Source organism: Hemitrygon akajei, chromosome 22 (assembly GCF_048418815.1).
Source record: "Hemitrygon akajei chromosome 22, sHemAka1.3, whole genome shotgun sequence".
NCBI lineage: Eukaryota > Metazoa > Chordata > Chondrichthyes > Myliobatiformes > Dasyatidae > Hemitrygon > Hemitrygon akajei.
In genome coordinates, this window is record NC_133145.1 from 54538187 (window position 1) to 54560073 (window position 21887).

Consider the following 21887-nt stretch of genomic DNA (forward strand, 5'->3'; position numbering starts at 1 on the left):
AGAGGGAGGGAGAGGGAGAGGAGACAGCAATGAGGTATGAGCCAAATGTAGTTGACTATGTGTATCCGAGTCGCATTGTGTGCCTGTAATGATAAAGCTGGTGGTAGGGCATTAAATAATAGGTTTAATTCACAGTTGGCATTCAAATATTGAAATCTGAGATAAAAACAGAAAACACTCAGCAACTCAGGCATCATCATTGATGCACCATCAATAACTCTCTCTGAGACGTGAAGTCGAGATATCGGCTTTTATTGACTGGAAGAAAGAACAAGCAGTAGTTGACCACCATACTACATCCTGGAGAATGAGGGCCGGGCCCAGGCCTCAATCGCCTTTATACCGGGGTCTGTGGGAGGAGCCACAGGAGCAGTCAGCAGGGGGCATGTCCAGACAGGTATATGTAGTTCACCACAATCATAATTTTGGAACAGTGAGAGTGACTGTAACAAAATTAGCAATGGATGCAAGCTGACAACTCTCCAACTGAAGCTAGTCTAACACTAAGGATGATTAAAACAAAACACAAAGCCAACAGCTGAAGATGGAATATTGTGAGAATTTTGTGGGTTATTGGTTACAAATTCACTTAATTACAAATGATAATAGTTTTACAAATGAGCGTGACACTTGAAGATTTTGCTGACAAACCTTGTAAAGCATCATATCTCATCTGTGTGAGATAAATAATTGCTGCTCACGGCGGCTTTAATTGCTAGACGTGGCGATAACATGTAATGTACTGGGACAGCAAATACACACCAAGGGCTCTCGAATGCATTGCCTCAGTCCCCATAATCATGTCAGAGTATAAACATCTGCGCAGATAGTCCTACAGTGATTTTGAAATCACTGCCCAATGTTCAGTGTTTTTGGACATCTATGAAACTGAAAACAATTCACCATCAAAGTGGAGTTTTTAATATATAATGATTAATAATATATTAGTGGTAGCACAGAAAGATGCCAAGTACTGTAAAACAATAACCTGACATTTCGGTCTATAGCCTTTTCTACTGCCAGGATGAGACCAGTGTCAGGATGGAGGAGCAATGCCTCATATTCCGTAAGACCATTAAACATAGGAGCAGAATTAGGCCATTTGGCCCATCAAGTCTGTTCTGCTATTTCATCATGGTTAATCCATTTTCTTCTCAGCCCCAATCTCTTGCCTTCTCCCCGTATCCCTTCATGCCCTGACCAATCAAGAATCTATCAACCTCTGCCTTAAATATACATACAGACTTGACCTTCAAAGATGCCAATGGCAATGAATTCCACAGATTCACCATTCCCTGGCTAAAGAAATTCCTCCTCATCGCCATTCTAAAAGGACACCCCTCTATTGAAAGGCTGTGTCTTCTGGTCTTAGACTCTCCCATCATAGGAAACATCCTCTTTACATCCACTCTATCAAGAGCTTTCACTGTTCAATGGGTTTCAATGAGGTCACCCCTCATTCTTCTGAATTCTAGTGAATACAGGCCCAGAGCCATCAGACACTCTTCATATGACAAGCTGCTCAATCCTGGAATTGTTTTCATAAGCCTCTTTTGAACACTCTTGAGTTTTAGCACATCCTTTCTAAGATAAGGGGCCCAAAACAGCTCACAATACTCCAAGTGAGGCCTTACCAGTGCTTTATAAAGTCTCAATATTACATCTTTGCTTTTATAGTCTAGTCCTCTTGAAATGAATACTAACTTCACATTTGCCTTCCTCACCACAGGCTTAACCTGCGGATTAACCTTTAGGGAATTCTGCACAAGGACTGTCAAGTCCCTTTGCATCTGTTTTATTTTGTATTTTCTCTCCATTTAGAAAATAATCAACCCTTTCACTTCTTCTACCAAAGTGCGTGACCATACACTTCCTGACACTATATTCCATCTGTTATTTCTTTGCCTGTTCTCCTAATCTGTCTAATTCCTTCTGTGGCCTCTCTACATCCTCAAAACTACCTGCCCCTCCTCCTATCTTCACTTTATCTGCAAACTTTCAACAAATTATTAACATATAACATAACGTAAAAAGATTGGTCCCCACACAGACCCCTGTGGACACCACTAGTTACTGGCAGTCAACCAGAAAAGACTCTCTTTATTTCCACTCTTTGCCGCCTGCCAATCAGCCACTGCTTTATCCATGCTAAAACCTTTCCTGTAATACCATGGGCTTGTAGCATGTTAACTAGCCTGGCACCTAGTCAAAGGCCTTCTGAAAATCCAAGCACACAACACCAACTGACATTCTGTCTGGGTAGCCTCCAGCATGAACATCGATTTTTAAAACTTCTGGTAATTTCTCCCTGCCTTCCTTTTCTCTTTTTTCCATTCCCTGTTCTGGCTACCATCTTACTCCTTCTCTTTTCCTTACCTGCTTATCACCCCTCACTCTTCTCTTACTAACAGGGTCCACTGTCCTCTCCTATCAGGTTCCTGCTTCTTCAGCTCCTTGCGTTCTCCACCTATCACCTCCCAGCATCTTACTTCATTCCAGCCCTCCCCCACCCACTTAACTTCCCCCTCACCAGGCTTCACCTATCACTTGCCAGCTTGTTCTCCTTCCCCTCATCCCACCTTCTTATCCTGCTTTCCTCCCTCTTCCTTTCCAGCCCTGATGAAGTGTCTCGGCCTGGAGCATTGATAGATAATTATTTCTCTCCCTGACCTGCTGAGTTCCTCCAGCATTTTGTGTGTATAACTAGCGACTCAAGGGACTGGTGGCATTTATCACTGCTCTGGCAATTTTCCAAGTTGCTGAAGATCAGAATTTATTGGAAATCCTGAAAGCTAATCTTGCTTTACAGTGTTTCTTTCTCTTCATTCTTATCACCATTGGTCCCAGACTGTCCTCATATTCTTGTTAGGTACCACCACCACTCCCCATCCACCTCCACACCTCAAATGGCTATCCTCCATTTGCCACAGATGACAGTCAGTATTTGACTATTCCAACACACCCTCCTGGGCTGCCTCCCTCATTCAATTCTCAATGAACTCAGTCATTCAAAACTCCTGACCGACCTCATGTTACACCAGCCCTCAGAGCTTCTTCAGAGCCGTCCCTCTCGTTCAGTGGGTTCTGAATTGGCTGCCATTGAAAGCAGCATCCACCATCAAGGACCCCCACCATCCAGGCCATGTTCTCTTCTCACTGCTGCCATCGAGCAGGAGGTACAGGGGCCTTAGATCCCACACTACCCGGTTCAGTAACAGTTATTACCCTGCAACCTTCAGGCTCCTGAACCAGGGGTGGATAACTTCAATTACCCTCAACTCTGAACTGTTCACACAAACTGTGGACTCACTTTCAAAGTCTCTTCAACTCATGCTCACAGTATTACTTCTTGCTTAATAATTTATGTTTTTTAATTTATGGTTTGTCTTCTTTTGCACATTGGTTGGTTGTCAGTTTTTGTGTGTAGTTTTTCATTGATTCGATTGTATTTCTTTGTTTGATTGCAACTGCCTGCAAGAAAATCAATTTCAATTTAGACTCAAGGTAGGTCACAGGTTCACAGAAGGTGCCATCTGGTTGGCTCTTCTCTCAACCCTGGAACATCTGGACTGCAAGGATATATACATCAGGATACTGTATAGACTACAGCCTGGCATTCAATACCATCATCCCCTCAAAACTAATCAATAAGCTTCAAGACCTTGGCCTCCATACTCATCTGCTTTAAGGAGGCTTCAATTATACCGGTGTCTAAGAAGAACGCGGTAACCTGCCTCAATGACTATTGTCCAGTAGCACTTATGTCCACAGTGATGAAGTGTTTTGAGAGGTTGGTGATCAACTCTTGCCTGAGAAGCAATTTGGATCCATTCCAATTAGACTACCAGCACAAAAGGTCCACAGCAGATGCCATTTCATTGGCTCTTCACCTAACCCTGGAACATCTGGACAGCAAATGTACGTACATCAGGATGCTCTTTATCCGCTACAGCTCAGTATTCAATACCATCATCCCCTCAAAGCTAATCATTAAGCTTCAAGATTTTGACCTCAATATCTCTTTATTCAATTAGATCCTCGATTTTCTCCCATGCAGACCCCAGTTAATTCAGATTGGCAACAACATCTGCTTCACAATCTCCATCTGGGTGGCTAAGCACAGCTCCAATGCCATATTTAAGTTTATTGATGACACCACAGTATGCCCGCAAGACAGTGAATCTCAGTATTGTATATGGTGACACATGTCCTTTGATAATAAAATTTCTTTCAACTTTGACACAGTGAAAAGCTCGTCTTGCATACTGCTCATACAGATCAAATCATTACACAGTGCATTGAGGCAGAATACGGTAAAACAGTAACAAGGCAGAATAAAGTGAATAGCTATTGATTGAGTGCAAGCACAAGATCATGATGAGGCACGGAGATGGAGGGGTCAAGAGTCCAATTTATTGTACTAGGGAACTATTTATTCGTCTTATAATAGTAGGGTAGAAGTTGTCCTTGAGCCTGGTGGTACGTGCTTTCAGGCTTTTACATCTTCTGCCTGATGGGAGAGGGGAGAAGAGTGGATACCTGGGGTGAGTGGGGTCCTTGATTATGCTGGCTGCTTTACTGTGTCAATGAGTCCATGGAGGTGATCTGTGTCCTCAAATCTCTGCAGCTTCTTGCTGTCATGGGCAGAGTAGTTGCCTCACCAAACTGTGATGCATCCAACAGGATACGGTGCATTGATAAAAACTGGTAAGAGTTGACGGGGACGTACTGAATTTCTTTAGCATCTTCAGGAAGTAGAGGCATTGGTGAACTGATTGTCCTTAAACTGATAACCATCTATATTTCTCAAGGTACATCAGCTAAAGATGAATTAGAGAAAGTATGGCTTTAATTCACCGATGGGGAACGTAAGCCAATTTCAGTGGTGGAGTGTTCGAGATGTGTACCACACTGCTGTAAGGCGCAGAGCAGCCTAGAGTGTCTGTGACAACCATCGAGCACTTAATCCAACACTGATCCCAATTTATTCCCACCAACTTCCTCCAGTATCGATCACTCTCCTACAAACGAGCAACAGGTTACAATGACCAACTAACTTACCACCCACATCTCTGAAGACCTGTCCTGGGCTCAACATTTTGATGCAATTATGAAGAAGGCATCCCAGAAGCAATATTTTATTAGGAGTTTGAAGAAACTTGGTATGCCACCAAAGACTCTAGCAAATTTACGCTAGAGAGATCTCAAACTGGTTGCATCACCGTCTGAAATGCACAGGATTGGAAAAAGCTGCAGAGGGTTGCAAGCTCAGCCAGCTCCATGGTGGGCACTGGCCTCCCCGCCATCGAGGACACCTTCAAAAGACGATGCCTCAAAAAGACAGCATCCATCATTAGGGACTACCACCATCAGGGGATGCCCTCTTCTCACTGCTACCATCAGGTATGAGATACACACTCAATGTTTTAGGAACAGCTTCTTCCCCTCTGCCATCAGATTTCTGAACAGTCCATGAACCCACGAACACTAGCTCATTATTTTAACTCTCGTTTTTTGCAATACTTATTTTTCATACACACAATGGGGCACCATGTCAGGGTAGTGGTTAGCACAACGCTACGCAGTACCTGTGACCTGGGTTCAATTCCCACCGCTGCCTGTAAGGAGTCTGCACATTCTCCCTGTGACTGTGTAGATTTCCTCTGAGGGCTTCAGATGCACAGTCCAAAGACACAATGGTCCGTAGGTATATTGGGGATTGTATATTATCCCGTGATTAAACTAGGATTAAATTAGGAGATTGCTGTGCTGTGAAGCTCAAAGTGCCAGAAGAGCCTGTTCCATATTGTATCCCAAAAATAAATAAATAATCTAGTATATTTACCGTATATATGATGTATAGTATACACCTATGTCTATACTGCATAATGTATAGTATATTTTATGTATTGCCTGTACTGCTGCCACAATACAACATAGTTCGGTGATAATGAACCTGATTCTGATTCTGATACCAGCACATCTCCATGGTGTGAGTTTGCATCACCCTAGGGAAAATACATGCAGTCACAGGGAGACCCTGCGAACTCCACCCAGACAGCACCAGCGGTCAGGATTGAACGCGGGTGGTTGGAGCTGTGAGACAACTGCTCTGTCAGCTGTGCCACAGTGCCAACATACTAATCCAATATACATCTTCAGAGTCATTCATTCCTTCCCTACAGGGGAATTCCTCCTTCGGAATCATTAACGATGTAATTTTGTAAAACAAATCTCAAATAATTTGTGCTTCAGAATCGACCTAGTAGTAATTACTTTGCTTTGTAGATAATTGAGACACAAGAGACTGCAGATGCTGGAATTTGGAACAACAACCCAATTATGCGTGATTATTTGGTTCATCCTATTAGACGAGGGGGCTCAGTGGCTTTGCATGATTTAACTGGGTGGGGTGAGAGGGTGCAGCAGCCTGAAGCACTAAGAAGGGAAGATCAGACATGTCCCACTAATGGACAAACACAAAATGCTGGAGGAACTCAAAGGATCAGGCAACATCAATGGAGGGAAATGGACAGTCAGAGTTTAGGAGACAAAATGTCTCGACCCAAAACATTGGCTGTCCATTTCCCAAACACAAGAGCTGGAAATCCAGAATAACACACACAGACCAGGGTTACACGCTCTTTATTCCTTTTCACAGATGCTGCCTGACCTGCTGAGCTTTGGGTCCAGAACCCCCATCAGGACTGGAAACGAAGGGAGGAGACAGCACTGTATGTGCAGATTTGTACTACAGCATCTGCAATCTCTTGCGTCCGAGATGCAGGTATGGAGATTGGAAAAGCATTACATATTCAGCCATGTAAACTTACACAAAGTGACACCATTTAGAAACAGCAAGTAGAAAGAGATTGAATAAATACTTCATCAGAACCTCAGGGAGGGAATAATTTCATACATAATTTTTTAACGAAGCATTTGGCTCAAACATGTTTTTCTCCTCCATCTCGTAACTCCCTCAAGATCTCTCGCCCATAGACTATTCTCCATAATAGTTCATTCTATTTCTACGTCTCACTGCTCTCTGGTAAGGTTGCTATGCTGTAAGTCCTCGACTGTGGAAAGATAAAAGATGCTAATTCAGCACTTCAGAATCAGAACTGGACATTATCACTGATAGATGTCATGAAATTTGCTGTTTTGTGGCAGCAATACAGTGCAATACATAAAATACCATAAATTATAATAAATATTAGAACATAAATAGCTCCATCATGGGCACTAGCCTCCCTACCTTCAAGGACTTCTTCAAAAGGCGGCATCCATCATTGAGGACCCCACCACCTAGGACATGCTCTCTTCTCGTTACTGCCATCAGAGAGGAGGTACAGGAGCCTGAAGACATAGACTCAACATTTTAGGAACAGCTTCTTCCCCTCTGCGATCAAATCTCTAAATGGAAAATGGGCCATTAACACAACACTTTTTTCTCTCTTTTTGCACTACTTAATTATTATATTCATTTATATTTCTTATTGTATATATACGATAGGATATATAGTATATTTTATGTACTGCACTGTACCGCTCCTGCAAAACAACAAATGTCATGACATATAATAATATGTCATATTATGACATCTGATGAAGTATTTATTCAATCTCTTTCTACTTGCTGTTTCTAAATGGTGTCACTTTGTGTAAGCTTTTTTTACAGAAGCTCATTCTGTAAAAGGGCTGGATGGTTTAGAGTTTGTGAAATGTGTGCAGGATAGTTTTTTGCAACAATACATAGAAGTACCAACTAGAGATGGGGCAGTGTTGGATCTCCTGTTAGGGAATGCGATAGGTCAGCTGACAGATGTATGTGTTGGGGAGCACTTCGGGTCCAGTGATCACAATAGCATTAGCTTCAATATAATTATGGAGAAGGACAGGACTGGACCTAGAGTTGAGATTTTTGATTGGAGAAAGGCTAACTTTGAGGAGATGCGCAGGGATTTAGAGAGAGTGGATTGGGTCAAGTTGTTTTATGGGAAGGATGTAATAGAGAAATGGAGGTCATTTAAGGGTGAAATTATGAGGGTACAGAATCTTTATGTTCCTGTTAGGTTGAAAGGAAAGGTTAAAGGTTTGAAAGCGCCATGGTTTTCAAGGGGTATTAGAAACTTGGTTTGAAAAAAGAGGGATGTCTACAATAGATATAGGCAGCATGGAGTAAAGGAATTGCTCGAGGAATATAAAGAATGTAAAAGGAAACTTAAGAAAGAGATTAGAAAAGCTAAAAGAAGTTACGAGTTTGGTTTGGCAAATAAGGTGGAAGTAAATCCGAAAGGCTTCTACAGTTATATTAAAAGCAAGAGGATAGTGAGGGATAAAATTGGTCCCTTAGAGAATCAGGGTGGTCACCTATGTGTGGAGCCGAGGGAGATGGGAGAGATTTTGAACGATTTCTTCTCTTCGGTATTCACTAAGGAGAAGGATATTGAATGGTGTAAGGTGTGGGAAACAAGTAAGGAAGTTATGGAACCTATGACAATTAAAGAGGTGGAAGTACTGGCGCTTTTAAGAAATTTAAAAGTGGATAAATCTCCGGGTCCTGACCGGATATTCCCCAGGACCTTGAGGGAAGTTTGTGTAGAGATAGCAGGAGCTCTGACGGAGATCTTTCAGATGTCATTAGAAACAGGGATTGTGCCGGAGGATTGGCGTATTGCTCATGTGGTTCCATTGTTTAAAAAGGGTTCTAGAAGTAAGCCTGGCAATTATAGACCTGTCAGTTTGACATCAGTGGTGGGTAAATTAATGGAAAGTATTCTTAGAGATAGTATTTATAATTATCTGGATAGACAGGATCTGATTAGGAGTAGCCAGCATGGATTTGTGCGTGGAAGGTCATGTTTGACAAACCTTATTGAATTTTTTGAAGTAGTTACGAGGAATGTTGACGAGGGTAAGGCAGTGGATGTAGTCTATATGGACTTCAGCAAGGCCTTTGACAAAGTTCCACATGGAAGGTTAGTTAAGAAGGTTCAGTTGTTAGGTATTAATGCTGGAGTAATAAAATGGATTCAACAGTGGCTAGATGGGAGATGCCAGAGAATAGTGGTGGATAATTATTTATCGGGATGGAGGCCGGTGACTAGCGGGGTGCCTCAGGGATCTGTTTTGGGCCCAATGTTGTTTGTAATATACATAAATGATCTGGATGATGGGGTGGTAAATTGGATTAGTAAGTATGCTGATGATACTAAGGTAGGAGGTGTTGTGGATAATGAGGTGGGTTTTCAAAGCTTGCAGGGAGATTTATGCCGGTTAGAAGAATGGGCTGAATGTTGGCAGATGGAGTTTAATGCTGAGAAGTGTGAGGTTCTACATTTTGGCAGGAATAATCCAAATAGAACATACAGGGTAAATGGTAGGGCATTGAGGAATGCAGTGGAACAGAGAGATCTAGGAATAACAGTGCATAGTTCCCTGAAGGTGGAGTCTCATGTAGATAGGGTGGTGAAGAAGGCTTTTGGAACGCTGGCCTTTATAAATCAGAGCATTGAGTACAGAAGTTGGGATGTAATGTTAAAATTGTACAAGGCATTGGTAAGGCCAAATTTGGAATATTGTGTACAGTTCTGGTCACCGAATTATAGGAAAGATATCAATAAATTAGAGAGAGTGCAGAGACGATTTACTAGGATGTTACCTGGGTTTCAGCACTTAAGTTACAGAGAAAGGTTGAACAAGTTAGGTCTCTATTCATTGGAGCGTAGAAGGTTGAGGGGGGATTTGATCGAGGTATTTAAAATGTTGAGAGGGATAGATAGAGTTGACGTGAATAGGCTGTTTCCATTGAGAGTAGGGGAGATTCAAACGAGAGGACATGATTTGAGAGTTAGGGGGCAAAAGTTTAAGGGAAACACGAGGGGGTATTTCTTTACTCAGAGAGTGATAGCTGTGTGGAATGAGCTTCCTGTAGAAGTAGTAGAGGCCAGTTCAGTTGTGTCATTTAAGGTAAAATTGGATAGGTATATGGACAGGAAAGGAGTGGAGGGTTATGGGCTGAGTGCGGGTAGGTGGGACTAGGTGAGATTAAGAGTTCGGCACGGACTAGGAGGGCCGGAATGGCCTGTTTCCGTGCTGAGATTGTTATATGGTTATAATAATAAACCTGATTCTGATTCTGAAAAACAAGACTAAGTAATTTCTAAAAGAGAGCTAAATGTGAGGTAGGTTCATGATCTGTCCAGAAATCTGAAGGCAGAGAGAAAGAAGCTGTTCGTGAAACATTAAGGAATGTACTCAGGCTCCTGTACCTCCTCCCTCATGATAACAATGAGAAGAGGACATGTCCTTGGCCGTGAGGGTTTTCAGTGATAGGTGCTGCCTTCTTGAATCATTGCCTATTGAAGATGTCCTTGAAGGTGACACTTAGAATATTTCATATTTTTCATGCACCAAACCTTATGCAGCAGTCCTAGAGAGGTTTATATTGGTTGATTATTGGGGGCTGCCAGACTAAAATGAGTAGGAATAGTGTTTTTTTTTTAACATTTGACCAGCTTTAAACTCCACATGCAGCTTTTCATTGCAACTGAAATGGCACTAAACACCACATCCTCCCACACTCCAACCTTACTAGCACCAAGCAATCAGTCTTTTATATCGCAATTACTTGTATTTTGTTTTTCATAGAATTGCTCTAATGTTTATATTTATTGTGTTTTTTTAATTGTATTCTCTATGCCTACATGTTGTGTTTTTATACTGCATCCGATCTGGAGTAACAATCATTTTGTTCTCCTTGTGTTCTGAAGAATGACAATAAAGCACCTTGAATCTTACTGGGTCTGCAGAGAACAACTATCTCTAGTGCAAGTACACTGTTCCCTTTGATCACCATGGTTATGCTACGACAGCCACGGAGAAGACAAAAGGGAAGCTAATGCCAAGGAAAGAACTCTGATTTATTTTTTACATGGATTTACAATTTTGCTCCTTGTGATTTTTTTTCTCCCCCGATCTTGTCCACTCCTGAAGGCAATGGGTATATTACCGAGGGCTGATGCCAGAGAGTGTGTGGCATCTGATTATCAGAGCGACACAAAAGCCCCACATTGTCCTAGTCTGACCACAACTAATCAACTTGCAGTAGAAGACCCACAGCAGTAATTACAATGTGGAGTAACACACACATAAAATGCTGGAGGAACTCAGGCAACATCTATGGAGAGAAATAAAAATTAGTGTTTCAGACCGAGACCGTCATCAGGACTGGAAAGGAAGAGAAAGGAAGCTAAAAAAGAAGGTGGGGGTCTGGCTCCATACTATACCTTCTCTTCTCATCACCTCTCTCTGATATCTCTGCTCCTTTCCTTTCTCCCAAGGTCCACTATCTTCTACTGTTAGATTCCTCTTTCTTTAGCTCTTTACCTCTTCCACCTATCACCTTCCAACCCTCACTTCATTCCCCCTTCCCACACCCACACACCTTCCCCCTCACCTATCACCTCCCAGCTTGTACACCTTCCCCTCCCCCTACCTTTTTTTATTCTGGCTTCTTCCCTCTTCCTTTCCAGTTTTGAAGAAGGGTCTCATCCCAAAATGTCGACTGTTTATTCATGTCCATAAATGCTGCCTGACCTGCTGAGTTCCTCCAGAATTTTTTGTGTGGATTTCCAGCATCTGCAGAATCTTACATCATTACAATGTGGAGCTGCTTTCCTTTTTCCAGGTATGACAAAAATTTAAATAAGGCACCCTGGCTAAGATCACAGTGCTGTGCAAAAGTCTTTGCCGTATATATATATAGAGAGAGAGAGTCATAGAGAAGTACAACACAGAAATAGGCTCTTCAGCCCATCTAGTTCATGCTGAAACCATTTCAACTGCCTACTCCCATCGACCTGCACAGACCCATAGCCCTCCCGTCCAAGTAGCCATCCAAGCTTCTCTTTAACATTAAAATCAAGCTCGCGTACACCACTTGTGCTGGCTGTTCATTCCACACTCTCACGACCCTCTGAGTGAAGAAGTTTCCCTTCGTGTTTCCCTTTGCACCTTTCGCCCTTAGCCCATGACCTCTGTCTGCAGTTTCACAAAACCTTAGTAGAAAAAGCCTGCTTCCATTTACCCTGTCTATACCCCTCAAAATTTTGTATACCTCTGTCAAGTCTCCTCTCAATTTTCTCCATTCTAAAGAATACCGTCCTAATCTATTCAATCTTTCCTTATAACTCGGGTCCTCCAGACCCAGCAACATCCTTGTGAATTTTCTCTGCACTCTTTCAACCTCGCTCACATCTTTCCTGTAGATAGGTGGCCAAAACTGCACACAGTACTCCAAATTAGGCCTCACCAGTGTCTTATACTTCAAAATAACATCCCACCTCCAGTACTCAGTACATAGATTTATGAAGGCCAATGTGCCAAAACCCTTCTTTACAACCCTATCTACCTGTGATACCACTTTCAATTATGGACCTGGTTTCCCAGATCCCTTTGTTCTACCGCACTCCTCAGTGCCCTACCATTCATTGCGTAAGACCTACCCTGGTCGCTCCTACTGAAGCTCCTCCTGGTCGCATTTGTCTGCATCGAACTCCGTCTGCCCTTTTCAGCCCATTTTTCCAGCTGATGCAAATCCGAGCCATGATAGCCTTCCTCACCGTCCACTACACTCCCATTCTTGGCGTCATCCACAAATTTACTGATCCAGTTGACCACATTATCATCCAAATCGTTGATATAGATGACAAACAACAACGGACCCAGCACCGTTCCCTGAGCCACAGGTCTCCAGTCTGAGGGGCCACCCTCTACCACCACTCTCTGACTTCCCCCACAAAGCCAATGACTGTAAATCCAATTTACAACTTCATATATAGAGTAGCTAGGGTGCCTAAAACTTGACTTTATGTATTGCACTGTACTGCTGCCACAAAAGAAAACCCTCATGACATATGTGAGTGATGATAAACCTGATTCTGATATGGGGCTCTATTGTGGACCAAGAGTGGGGAATCGTGGTTGGGGAAAGGGGAAGGGAGAGGGGAGGGAGCAGGAAGCCCCAAGAGAATCATTCTGTAATGATCAATAAACCAATTGTTCGGAAACAAATGACCTGTGTCTCAGGGGTGGGTGAGTCTGAACGCATGCCAACCACCACCCCTGGCACTCCTTCTCAGCCACCTACCCCACACCCTTCCCATGGGACTCCACCATCGCCATCCCCAAACGCCTTTGCTCCCAGCAGATCTACAAACTCGCTCGCCGCTCCACATTGTCAAATACAGAGCCGCGCAGTAGACTTGAACCATGAATACACATGCCTAAGGCTTTTGCGCAGTACTGTCGCTCAGTCCTACAGATTGTGATCAGACGGGTCAGTATCACTCAGCTATTGAACTAGCAAGATACGTCAACCTAGTTCTTTTCTAGTAAGTAGCAGACATCACTGCCTGGTTTGGGAATTGCACCATCTCAGATCGCAAGACCCTGCAGCGGATAGTGAGATCAGCTGAGATGATCATCAGGGTCTCTCTTCCCGCCATTACAGACATTTACACTACACACTGCACCCACAAAGCTAACAGTATTGTGAAGGACCCCACGCGCCCTGACATAAACTCTCTCCCTCCTAGCATCTGGCAAAAGGTACCGAAGCATTCGGGCTCTCAAGACCAGACTGTGCAACAGTTTCTTCCCCCAAGCTATCAGACTCCTCAATACCCAGAGTCTAGACTGACATCTACATCATTTATTATTATATTGTAATTTGTCCTCTACTGTGTCTATTGTCTTGTTTATTAATTATTGTACTACCCTGCACTGTTTTGTGCACTTTATGTAGTCCTGTGCAGCTCTGTAGTCTAGAGCAGTTTTTATGCTGTTTTACGTAGTCTAGTGTAGTCTTGTGCTGTCTCACATAGTCTAGTGTAGTTTTGTGTTTCATGTAGCACCAGGGTCCTGGAGGAACGTTGTTTAATTTTTACTGTGTACTGTACCAGAGGTTTATGGTCGAAATGACAATAAACTTGACTTGACTTGAGTATGTTTATCTTGACTCAGTAAAAGTGGGCCGTAAAGCATCTAAGCCCTTTCCTACATTTTATAACTGGATTCAGATTATCAGCATTATCATTTTTTCATTCCTGCCTTTTTATTTGTATCATATTTGTCAGCTGACCTTTATTAAGCTCATTATACCAAGATATAGCCGACTCTAATCATCCAGTGTAAGGTATACTAATATTACCCAAAGATGGCGTTGCAGGTAGACAGGGGAGTGAAGAAGGCTTTTAGCAGGCTAGCCTTCATCAGTCAGGATACTGAGTTAATAGAATCATAGAAAAAACAGCACAGAAGCCGGCCCTTCAGCCCATCCAATCCATGCTGAAACTATTTAAGCTACCTACTCCCTTCGACCTGCACTAGGACCATAACCCTCCATGCCCCTACCATCCATGTACCAAATCCATACTTCGGTTAAATGTTTAAATCGAGCTTGCGTGTACCATTGGTGCTGGCAGCTTGTTCCACATTCTGAGTGAAGAAGTTTCCCCTCCTGTACCCGTTGAACTTTTCACCATTCACCCTTAACACGTGACTACTGGTTGTAGTCCCACCCAACATCAGCAGAAAAACCCCAGTTTTGGTGTTATCTGCAAATCTGTCGATCCAGTTAACCACATTATCAACCAGATCATTGATGTAGATGACAAACAACCAATGGACCCAGCACAGGTCCCTGCAGCACACCATTAGTGACAGGCCTCCAGTCAGAGAGGCAATCATCTGATGTCAGACCTATTGCCTATAGATTCCAGGTTTACTTTTAGAGCTTTTCTTGAACAGCAAAACAACATTGGCTATCCTCCGATCCTCTGCTATCTCACCTGTCATTATGGATGATTCAACTATCTAGTAGGGGCCCTGCAATTTCTGCGCTTGCCTCCCTCAAGGTCCAAGGGAACACCTTGTCAGGCCCTGGGGATTTATTCATGCTGATTTTTCTCAGGGTAGCAAACACCCCTTCCTCTGTAATCTGTACAGGGTCCATGAAGTTGATGCCGTTTTACCTCACTTCTAGACTCTGTATCCGTCTCCTGAGTAAATAGAGATGCAGAAAGAAAATTCAAGATCTCCCCACCTCTTTTAGCTTCACACATGGATTACCACTCTGATCTTCCAGAGGACCAGTTTTGTCCTTTGCAACCCTTTTGCTCTTAGTCTTAACATATCTGTAGAATGCCTTAGGGTTCTCCTTCAGCTTGTCTGCTAGGGCAACCTCATGCCTTCTTTTAGCCCTCCTGATTTCTTTCTTGTGTTCTCTTGCATTTCTTATACTCCATAAGTACCCATTTGTTCCTCTTTGCCTACACCCGCTATTCACCTTTTTTTTTCTTAACCAGGGCCTCAATGCATCTTGAAAACCAAGGTTCCCCAAACTTGTTACCTTCACATTGTATTCTGACAGGCACATAGAAAATTTCACTTTTGGAGGCCTCCCACTTACCAAGAACGCTTTTGCCAGAAAACAGCCTGTCCCAATCCACACTTGACAGATTCTTTCTGATACCATCAAAATGGCCTTTCGCCAATTTAGAATTTCAACCTGTGGACTGAACCTGTCTTTTGCATATGTATGTTACGTTGCAGTTGTGCAAGACATTAGCGAGGCTGAATTTGGAGCGATGTGTTCAGTTGGGGTCGCCCTCCTTTAGGAAAGGTGCCATTAGGCTGGAAAGAGTGCAGGGGAGATCTTCGGGGGTGTTGCCAGGACTGGAGTTATGGAGAGAGGTTGAGCAGGTTGGGAGTTTTTGCATTGAAGCAACTTTTTTCCACAGATGGGAGAATCAAGAACTAGAGGGTATAGGTTTAAGGTGAAAGTGGAAAGAATTAATAAGAACGCGAGGGGCAACTTTTTCACCCAGAGAGCTATCAGTATATGGAATGAGCTGCCAGAGGAAGTGGTTGAGGCAGGTATATTAAAAACATCTGAAAGGTACTCGAAGAGTGATGCACCATGAATAACTCTCGGAGACGGGAGGTGAACGATAGGCTTTTATTAGCAGCAAAAGGGAGCACGGCATCTCGGAGACTGAGGGAGAAGCAGTGCCTCCAATCGCCTTTATCCAGGGGTCTGTGGGAGGAGCCACAGGAGCAGTCAGCAGAGGGGTGTGTCCAGACAGGTATACATAGTTTACCACAAAGAGGTACATGGCTAGGAAAGGTTTAGAGTGATATGTGCCAAATGTGGGGCAAATGTGTCTAAATAAGATGGGAATCTTAGTTGGAATGGACCGTGTGGGCCGAAGGGCCTGTGTTTCGGTTGTATGACCTTACAATTCAATCTGAAATGATGTTTATATTGATAGTTCCCAGGAGCTTGGTGTTTCACCAGCACTTCCACTGTGTTGGATAACCTGTCCTCGCGTAATTATAAACACAAACAAAAGTCTGCAGATGCTGGAAATCCAAAACAACACACACACAAAATGCTGGAGGAACTCAGCAAGTCATGCAGCACGTTGGCAAAGAGTAGACAGTCGACGTCTTGGGCCGAGATTCTTCTTCAGGACTGAGACGGAAGGAGGAAAGTGCCCAAATAAAAAGATGGAGGAGGGGAAAGATGTGAGCCGGAAGGTGATAGGTGAAGCCAAGTGAGTGGGAAAGGTCAAAGGGTAGAGAGGAAGGAATCTGATAGTTGAAGAGAGTGGACAATAGGAGAAAGAGAAGGAGAAGTGGGAAGTAATAGGCAGGTGAGAAGAAATGAAAGGTAAAAGTGGGGAATAGGGGGAGGGGGGGTTAAATTTGTTCACCAGAAGGAGAAATTGATATTGATGCCATCAGGTGGAGGGTACCCAGATGGAACATGAAGTGTTGCTCCTCCATCTTGGCACAAGAGGAGGCCATGAATTGACTTGTCAGAATGGGAATGGGAGTTGTAATAATTATTATTGGAAACTGAGAATTATTATAAATAAAAATGATTGTAAAGGCCAACTATAGATAGCAGCCTACCATGACCGATCACACCAGAGCTGACGTGGTCCGTGGTCAGTTTCTGAATTTTATAGACAAATTAGCAGCTGAAGTTGACAACTGAAGTTAAAAATAAAGCATTATTTTTCTGTCCCTTCTTTATTTATAGATTATTGGGTAACATAGGTGGTCAAGCATTTCACTGGGATGGAAACAGTGGTTCATCTTCTGAAGGACCTGGCTTTCGATCACTCTTAACTTACGTCAGCTCAGTCCGATGGTCAGCTTATCACCTCTGAGACACAGAGGCTGTGACTTCAAATCCCACACCAGGCCCTGACACTTAGCAGCAGTGCAACAGGGTTGCTGTGCCCTTGAGGGTGTCAGACATCAGATGCAAAAGTTTCCACGGTACTTTTTTTTCTTCAGAGAACACAATGTTCATTGCGCTTCCGACCAAAAATCATGCCTTTAGGGAAACCACAAAGCAGATCGCCTAGTTAATCATCTCCTTGTTGTTTATCAATTTAGTTATTCATTCACAGGATGTGGTTGTCACTGGAAGTGCCTATATTATCTGCTCGAATGCAAAGTGCTGTTGCTCAAAGGGACTTAACATGTCTTTGCACACTATTCACTAAAAGCTAGCAAACAGGAGGGCAAATAGAATGGCAAATGGCGTGCTGACCTTAACCGCTGGGGGATTTGAGTACAAGGTTAAAGGATCGAGGATCACCTGTATTCGCCATATACATTTACACAAGTTTAAAACATTCATATAAAAGAATAAAGTTAGAGAGTTTAAAGTAAAGAGGCAAAGATGTGCAAAAAATACGTAAATACCAACACACAGAAGCTGCTGAAGGGAGGCAGCAGGTCAGGCAGCATCCATGGAAACGGACAAACAGCGGCCATTTCAGGTCGAGGCCCTTCGTCAGGCATGGAAAGGATAAAAAGGTGGGGGAAGGAGAGGGAAGATAGCTGGAAGGTGACAGGTGAAGCCAGGCAGGTGGGAAAGGTAAAGGGCTGGAGAGAAAGGAATCTGATAGGAGAGGAGAGTGGACCACAGGAGAAAGGGAAAGAGGAAGAGACCTAGGGAAGGTTATGGGTAGGTTTGAGGTTACCCAGTAAGTATACAAGATGTTGCTCCCCCATCCTGTGATGCTGCTGCCAGCAAGATTTCCACTGCGCCTGTGCATACATGTACTTGAGCCCTGACAATAAACTTGACGTGATTTTTGTTTAACTTTTGGCCTTGGTGAATGGCAGACCAGGCCCCTACTCTTGCCATTAGCACTTCTTCTGTTTTAATATGAGGTCCCACCAAAGCTTAAACATCGCATCAGCCATTCCTGCCTGGTTAGGTGAAGCATCCATCCACAATATATGTGTGGTGAACTACATATACCTGTCTGGACACGCCCCCTGATGACTGCTCCTGTGGCTCCTCCCACAGACCCCGGTATAAAGGTGATGGAGGTCTGAGCCCGGCCTCTCAGTCTCCAGGATGTAGTATGGTGGTCACTCACTGCTTGTTCCTTCTTCCAGTCAATAAAAGCCGATACCTCGCTTTTACGTCTCAGAGTGAGTTATTGATGGTGCATCAATATGAAAACTAGAGTGAACTGTCAGGTCAGCAGGAAAGGCCATTGGCTGCCGCCTACCATCACTCCAGGACCTCCTGGTGTCCAGTACACAGAAGCAGGCAGGAAAAACTTTTACGGACATTACCCACTCAGCCAGCTTCCTTTTCCTAAAGCTCCCTTCTGGAAAGCGCTATTTGGCTATTAAAACTGAAACCTCATGCCATCTTAAAAGTTTCTTTCCCCAGGCAGTTAATCTGATCAACCATTCTAGTTAGCCACCCCACCCCACCTCTTTCTATTAGCTCCATCACTACTCTGCACTGTAAACACTTTAAACCACTTGCATGGGCCGCAGTCGTGCCTGTCTTTTTGTTGGCTACATAGAACGGTCCATGCTTCAAGCCTTCCCTGATAATGTTCCCCAACTCTTCTTCCAGGACACTGATGATTGCACTGGTGCTGCTTCATGTATCCATGGTGAGCCCGTCCATTTCCACCCTACCACCCTACCCTTAAATTCATCTCTGACACCTCCCTCCCCTTTCTCAGCCTCTCTGTCTCCATCTCTGCAGACAAACTGTTGACCAACATCTTTTATAAACCTACTGATTCACACATAGCTATCTAGACTTTTCCCACGTGTAAGAATGCTATTCATTTTTTGGTTCCTCCGTCTCTGTATCTGTTCCCAGGACGAGGCTTTCCTTTCCAGGACATCAGAGGTATCCTCCTTTTTCTATGAAAGGGGTTTCCCTGCTGAACACTGTGGGCATGGCACGCTGGTGCGGGGATGTATGGTGACACTTGTGGGCTGCCCCCAGCGCAGCCTTAGGTTGTGTCTCTTGTTAATGTAAATGACACATTCCACTGAATATTGTGAATGAATAATAAATGATGAATGAATAAAGCTGAATCTGAGTCTGAGCGATTGGTGCAGAACTTGCTGGCCTTCAGCAGTAGATCGTGCCCAAACAGCTGTGGTCACTCTGAACGCCAGCACTACCCAATCTCTTGCCTTTCAGCACATGCTCCGCTCTTCAGTTATGTCCAACAAAGTGGAAATACCACTCAGAAGACCATAAGACATTGGAGCAGAATTGGACTGTTTGGCCCATCAAGTCTGCTCTGCCATTTGATCTAGGCTGTTATTATTCCTCTCAAAAATAAATCAGTCATCATGGAATGGTGGAACAGACTCGATGGGCTGAATAGCCTAAATCTGCTCTTATGTCCTCTGGTCAACTCCATTCTCTGGCCTTCTCCCCATAATCTTTGACGCCCTTATTAATCAACCTATTAACCTCCACTTTAAATATACCCAATGACTTGACCTCTACAGCCATCTGTGGCAATGGATTCACCACCCTATGGATAAAGAAATTACTCCTCATCTCTGTCCTAATGGGACAAATCTCTATTCTGAGGCCATGCCCTCAGGTCCTAGACCGCCTCCCCCCCCCCCCCCCGCCCCCACTATCAGAAACATCCTCTCTACGTTACTCTGTCAAGGCCTTTCGATATCAGTAGATTTCAAAGTGAGCCCCCGCCATTCTTCTAAACTCCAGCAAGTTCAGCTGCTGAGCCATCAGACAGTCCTCATACATTAATCCTTCATTTCCAAGGTCAATCTTGTGAACTTCCTTTGGACTCTCTCTACTGCCAGCACATCCTTTCTTAGATAAGGAGCCCAAAATTGTCCACAACGCTCCAGGTCGTGGAGAAAATGCCGTAGAAAGCCTCAGCATTACATCCTTGCTTTCATATTCTAGCCCTCGCGAAGTGAATGCTAACACTGCATTTGTCTTCCTCACCTGCAACCCAGCCCTCTGAAAACCTGGTGTGTTGTGTACTGTTTCGATCCTTTTTCCTCAAGGCTGAAAGCTTCAAAGTAAATTTATTATAAAAGTTTGGATGTGTTACTGTATACTACTTTGAGGTTAATTTTCTTGTGGGCATTTACAGAAAAAAGAAATACAAAAGAATTTTACAAAATAAATTTATTCATAAACAGACAAAAACCATTTGCTTTTGCAGGGCATTACACGTACAAAATGCTGGAGGAACTCAGCAAGTCAGGCAGCATCTATGGAGGGGAATAAAGAGCTGACATTTCAGTCCAAGACCCTTTAACAGGACTGAAACATCAACTGTTTATTCCCCTACATCAGTGGTTCCCAACGTGGGGCGTATGCCCCACAGGGGGGTAATTTGATTTTTAAGGGGGGCAATTCGAGAATGAGTTATTAACAGTGAATTTTTTCTAGTAAGTCTGTGTGAGTATGAGTGTGTGCGCGCGAGTTAATACATGTGTATATACAGTATGCATACATAAAAATACTTGTGTGTATGTACATGTGTAATTGCGTATGTACTGTATATACAGTGTATCACCATCATTACAACCATCAAATGGCTTTCATAATTAAATTAATGAATTGACTGACGTAGGAAGGAACGAATGAACAAGTCCAAACGCGTAAGAAACTCGTACGAGGTCGCGCCAATGCTGCTTTTTGCAGTAGCTTTCGGTTCTTGGTGGTGTGAAGGTGTGTACATTGCGTCATCTCTTTTAAACGGTGTATCTGTCTTTGTATGCTGTAGAAACGAATCGGCATTGTTTTATTTATTTATTATTATTATTTTAATATCACTTAATGTTCTTTTTTTTACAATTTCTTAGTAATTTCTTCCTCAGAACTTTAACAGTCCTTTGGTTCTTTTATTTTTCTCTTTCATGAATGCCATGTTCTTTGGAAGCTTGTTTAAACCAAGTTAATGGTCTTTTAGGCTTCCTCCAGGTGAATAGGAGTTCACTTTTTGAATAATAAGAATTATATATCACCACAGGGGGCATCAGGATTTTAGAGGTGATTAGGTGGAGCATGGCCAAAAAAATGTTGGGAACCACTGCCCTACATAGAAGCTGCCAGACTTGCTGAGTTCCTCCAGAATTTTGTGAGTGTTGCTTAAGGTTTCCAGCATTTGATGAATCTCCAGTCCTGGTGAAGGGCCCTGGCGTGAAACGTTGACTCTCAATTCCTCTCCATAGATGCTATCTGACTTACTAAGCTCCCCCAGCACTTTGTAAGTGTTGCTCAATATTTCCAGCATCTGCAGAATCTCTTGTAGTTACTTTTGCTTTAGACAGGGGGCAGCAAAGATTCACCACCCTGGGATGATGGGTCTGTCACATGGGCAGTGATATAAGAGCAGCTGGACTTCTTCATAGATTGAAAGAATGGGACATGAATTCATTGAGACTACAACATATTTAGACGACTCAGCAGGGTAGATGCAGAGAGATTGCTTCTCTTATCTAAGACATCTGAAACTGGATGTCACGGTCACAAGATAAGAGAG

The 21887-nt window shown here is 43.3% G+C and overlaps 1 protein-coding gene across 2 annotated transcripts in view; it reads right to left on the reverse strand.

Annotated features, from left to right (window-relative positions):
• Positions 1–21887, reverse strand: part of tmem235b (transmembrane protein 235b) — a 106391-nt gene that overhangs the window by 14310 nt on the left and 70194 nt on the right. Inside the window, exon 4 of one of the 2 annotated variants that reach the window (XM_073026260.1) lies at positions 7256–7356. The exons of the other annotated variant lie outside the window; for it this stretch is intronic. Coding sequence (XP_072882361.1) covers positions 7256–7356 — 101 coding nt within the window. The remainder of the gene's footprint in view (positions 1–7255; positions 7357–21887) is intronic. 2 annotated transcript variants of the gene reach the window in all.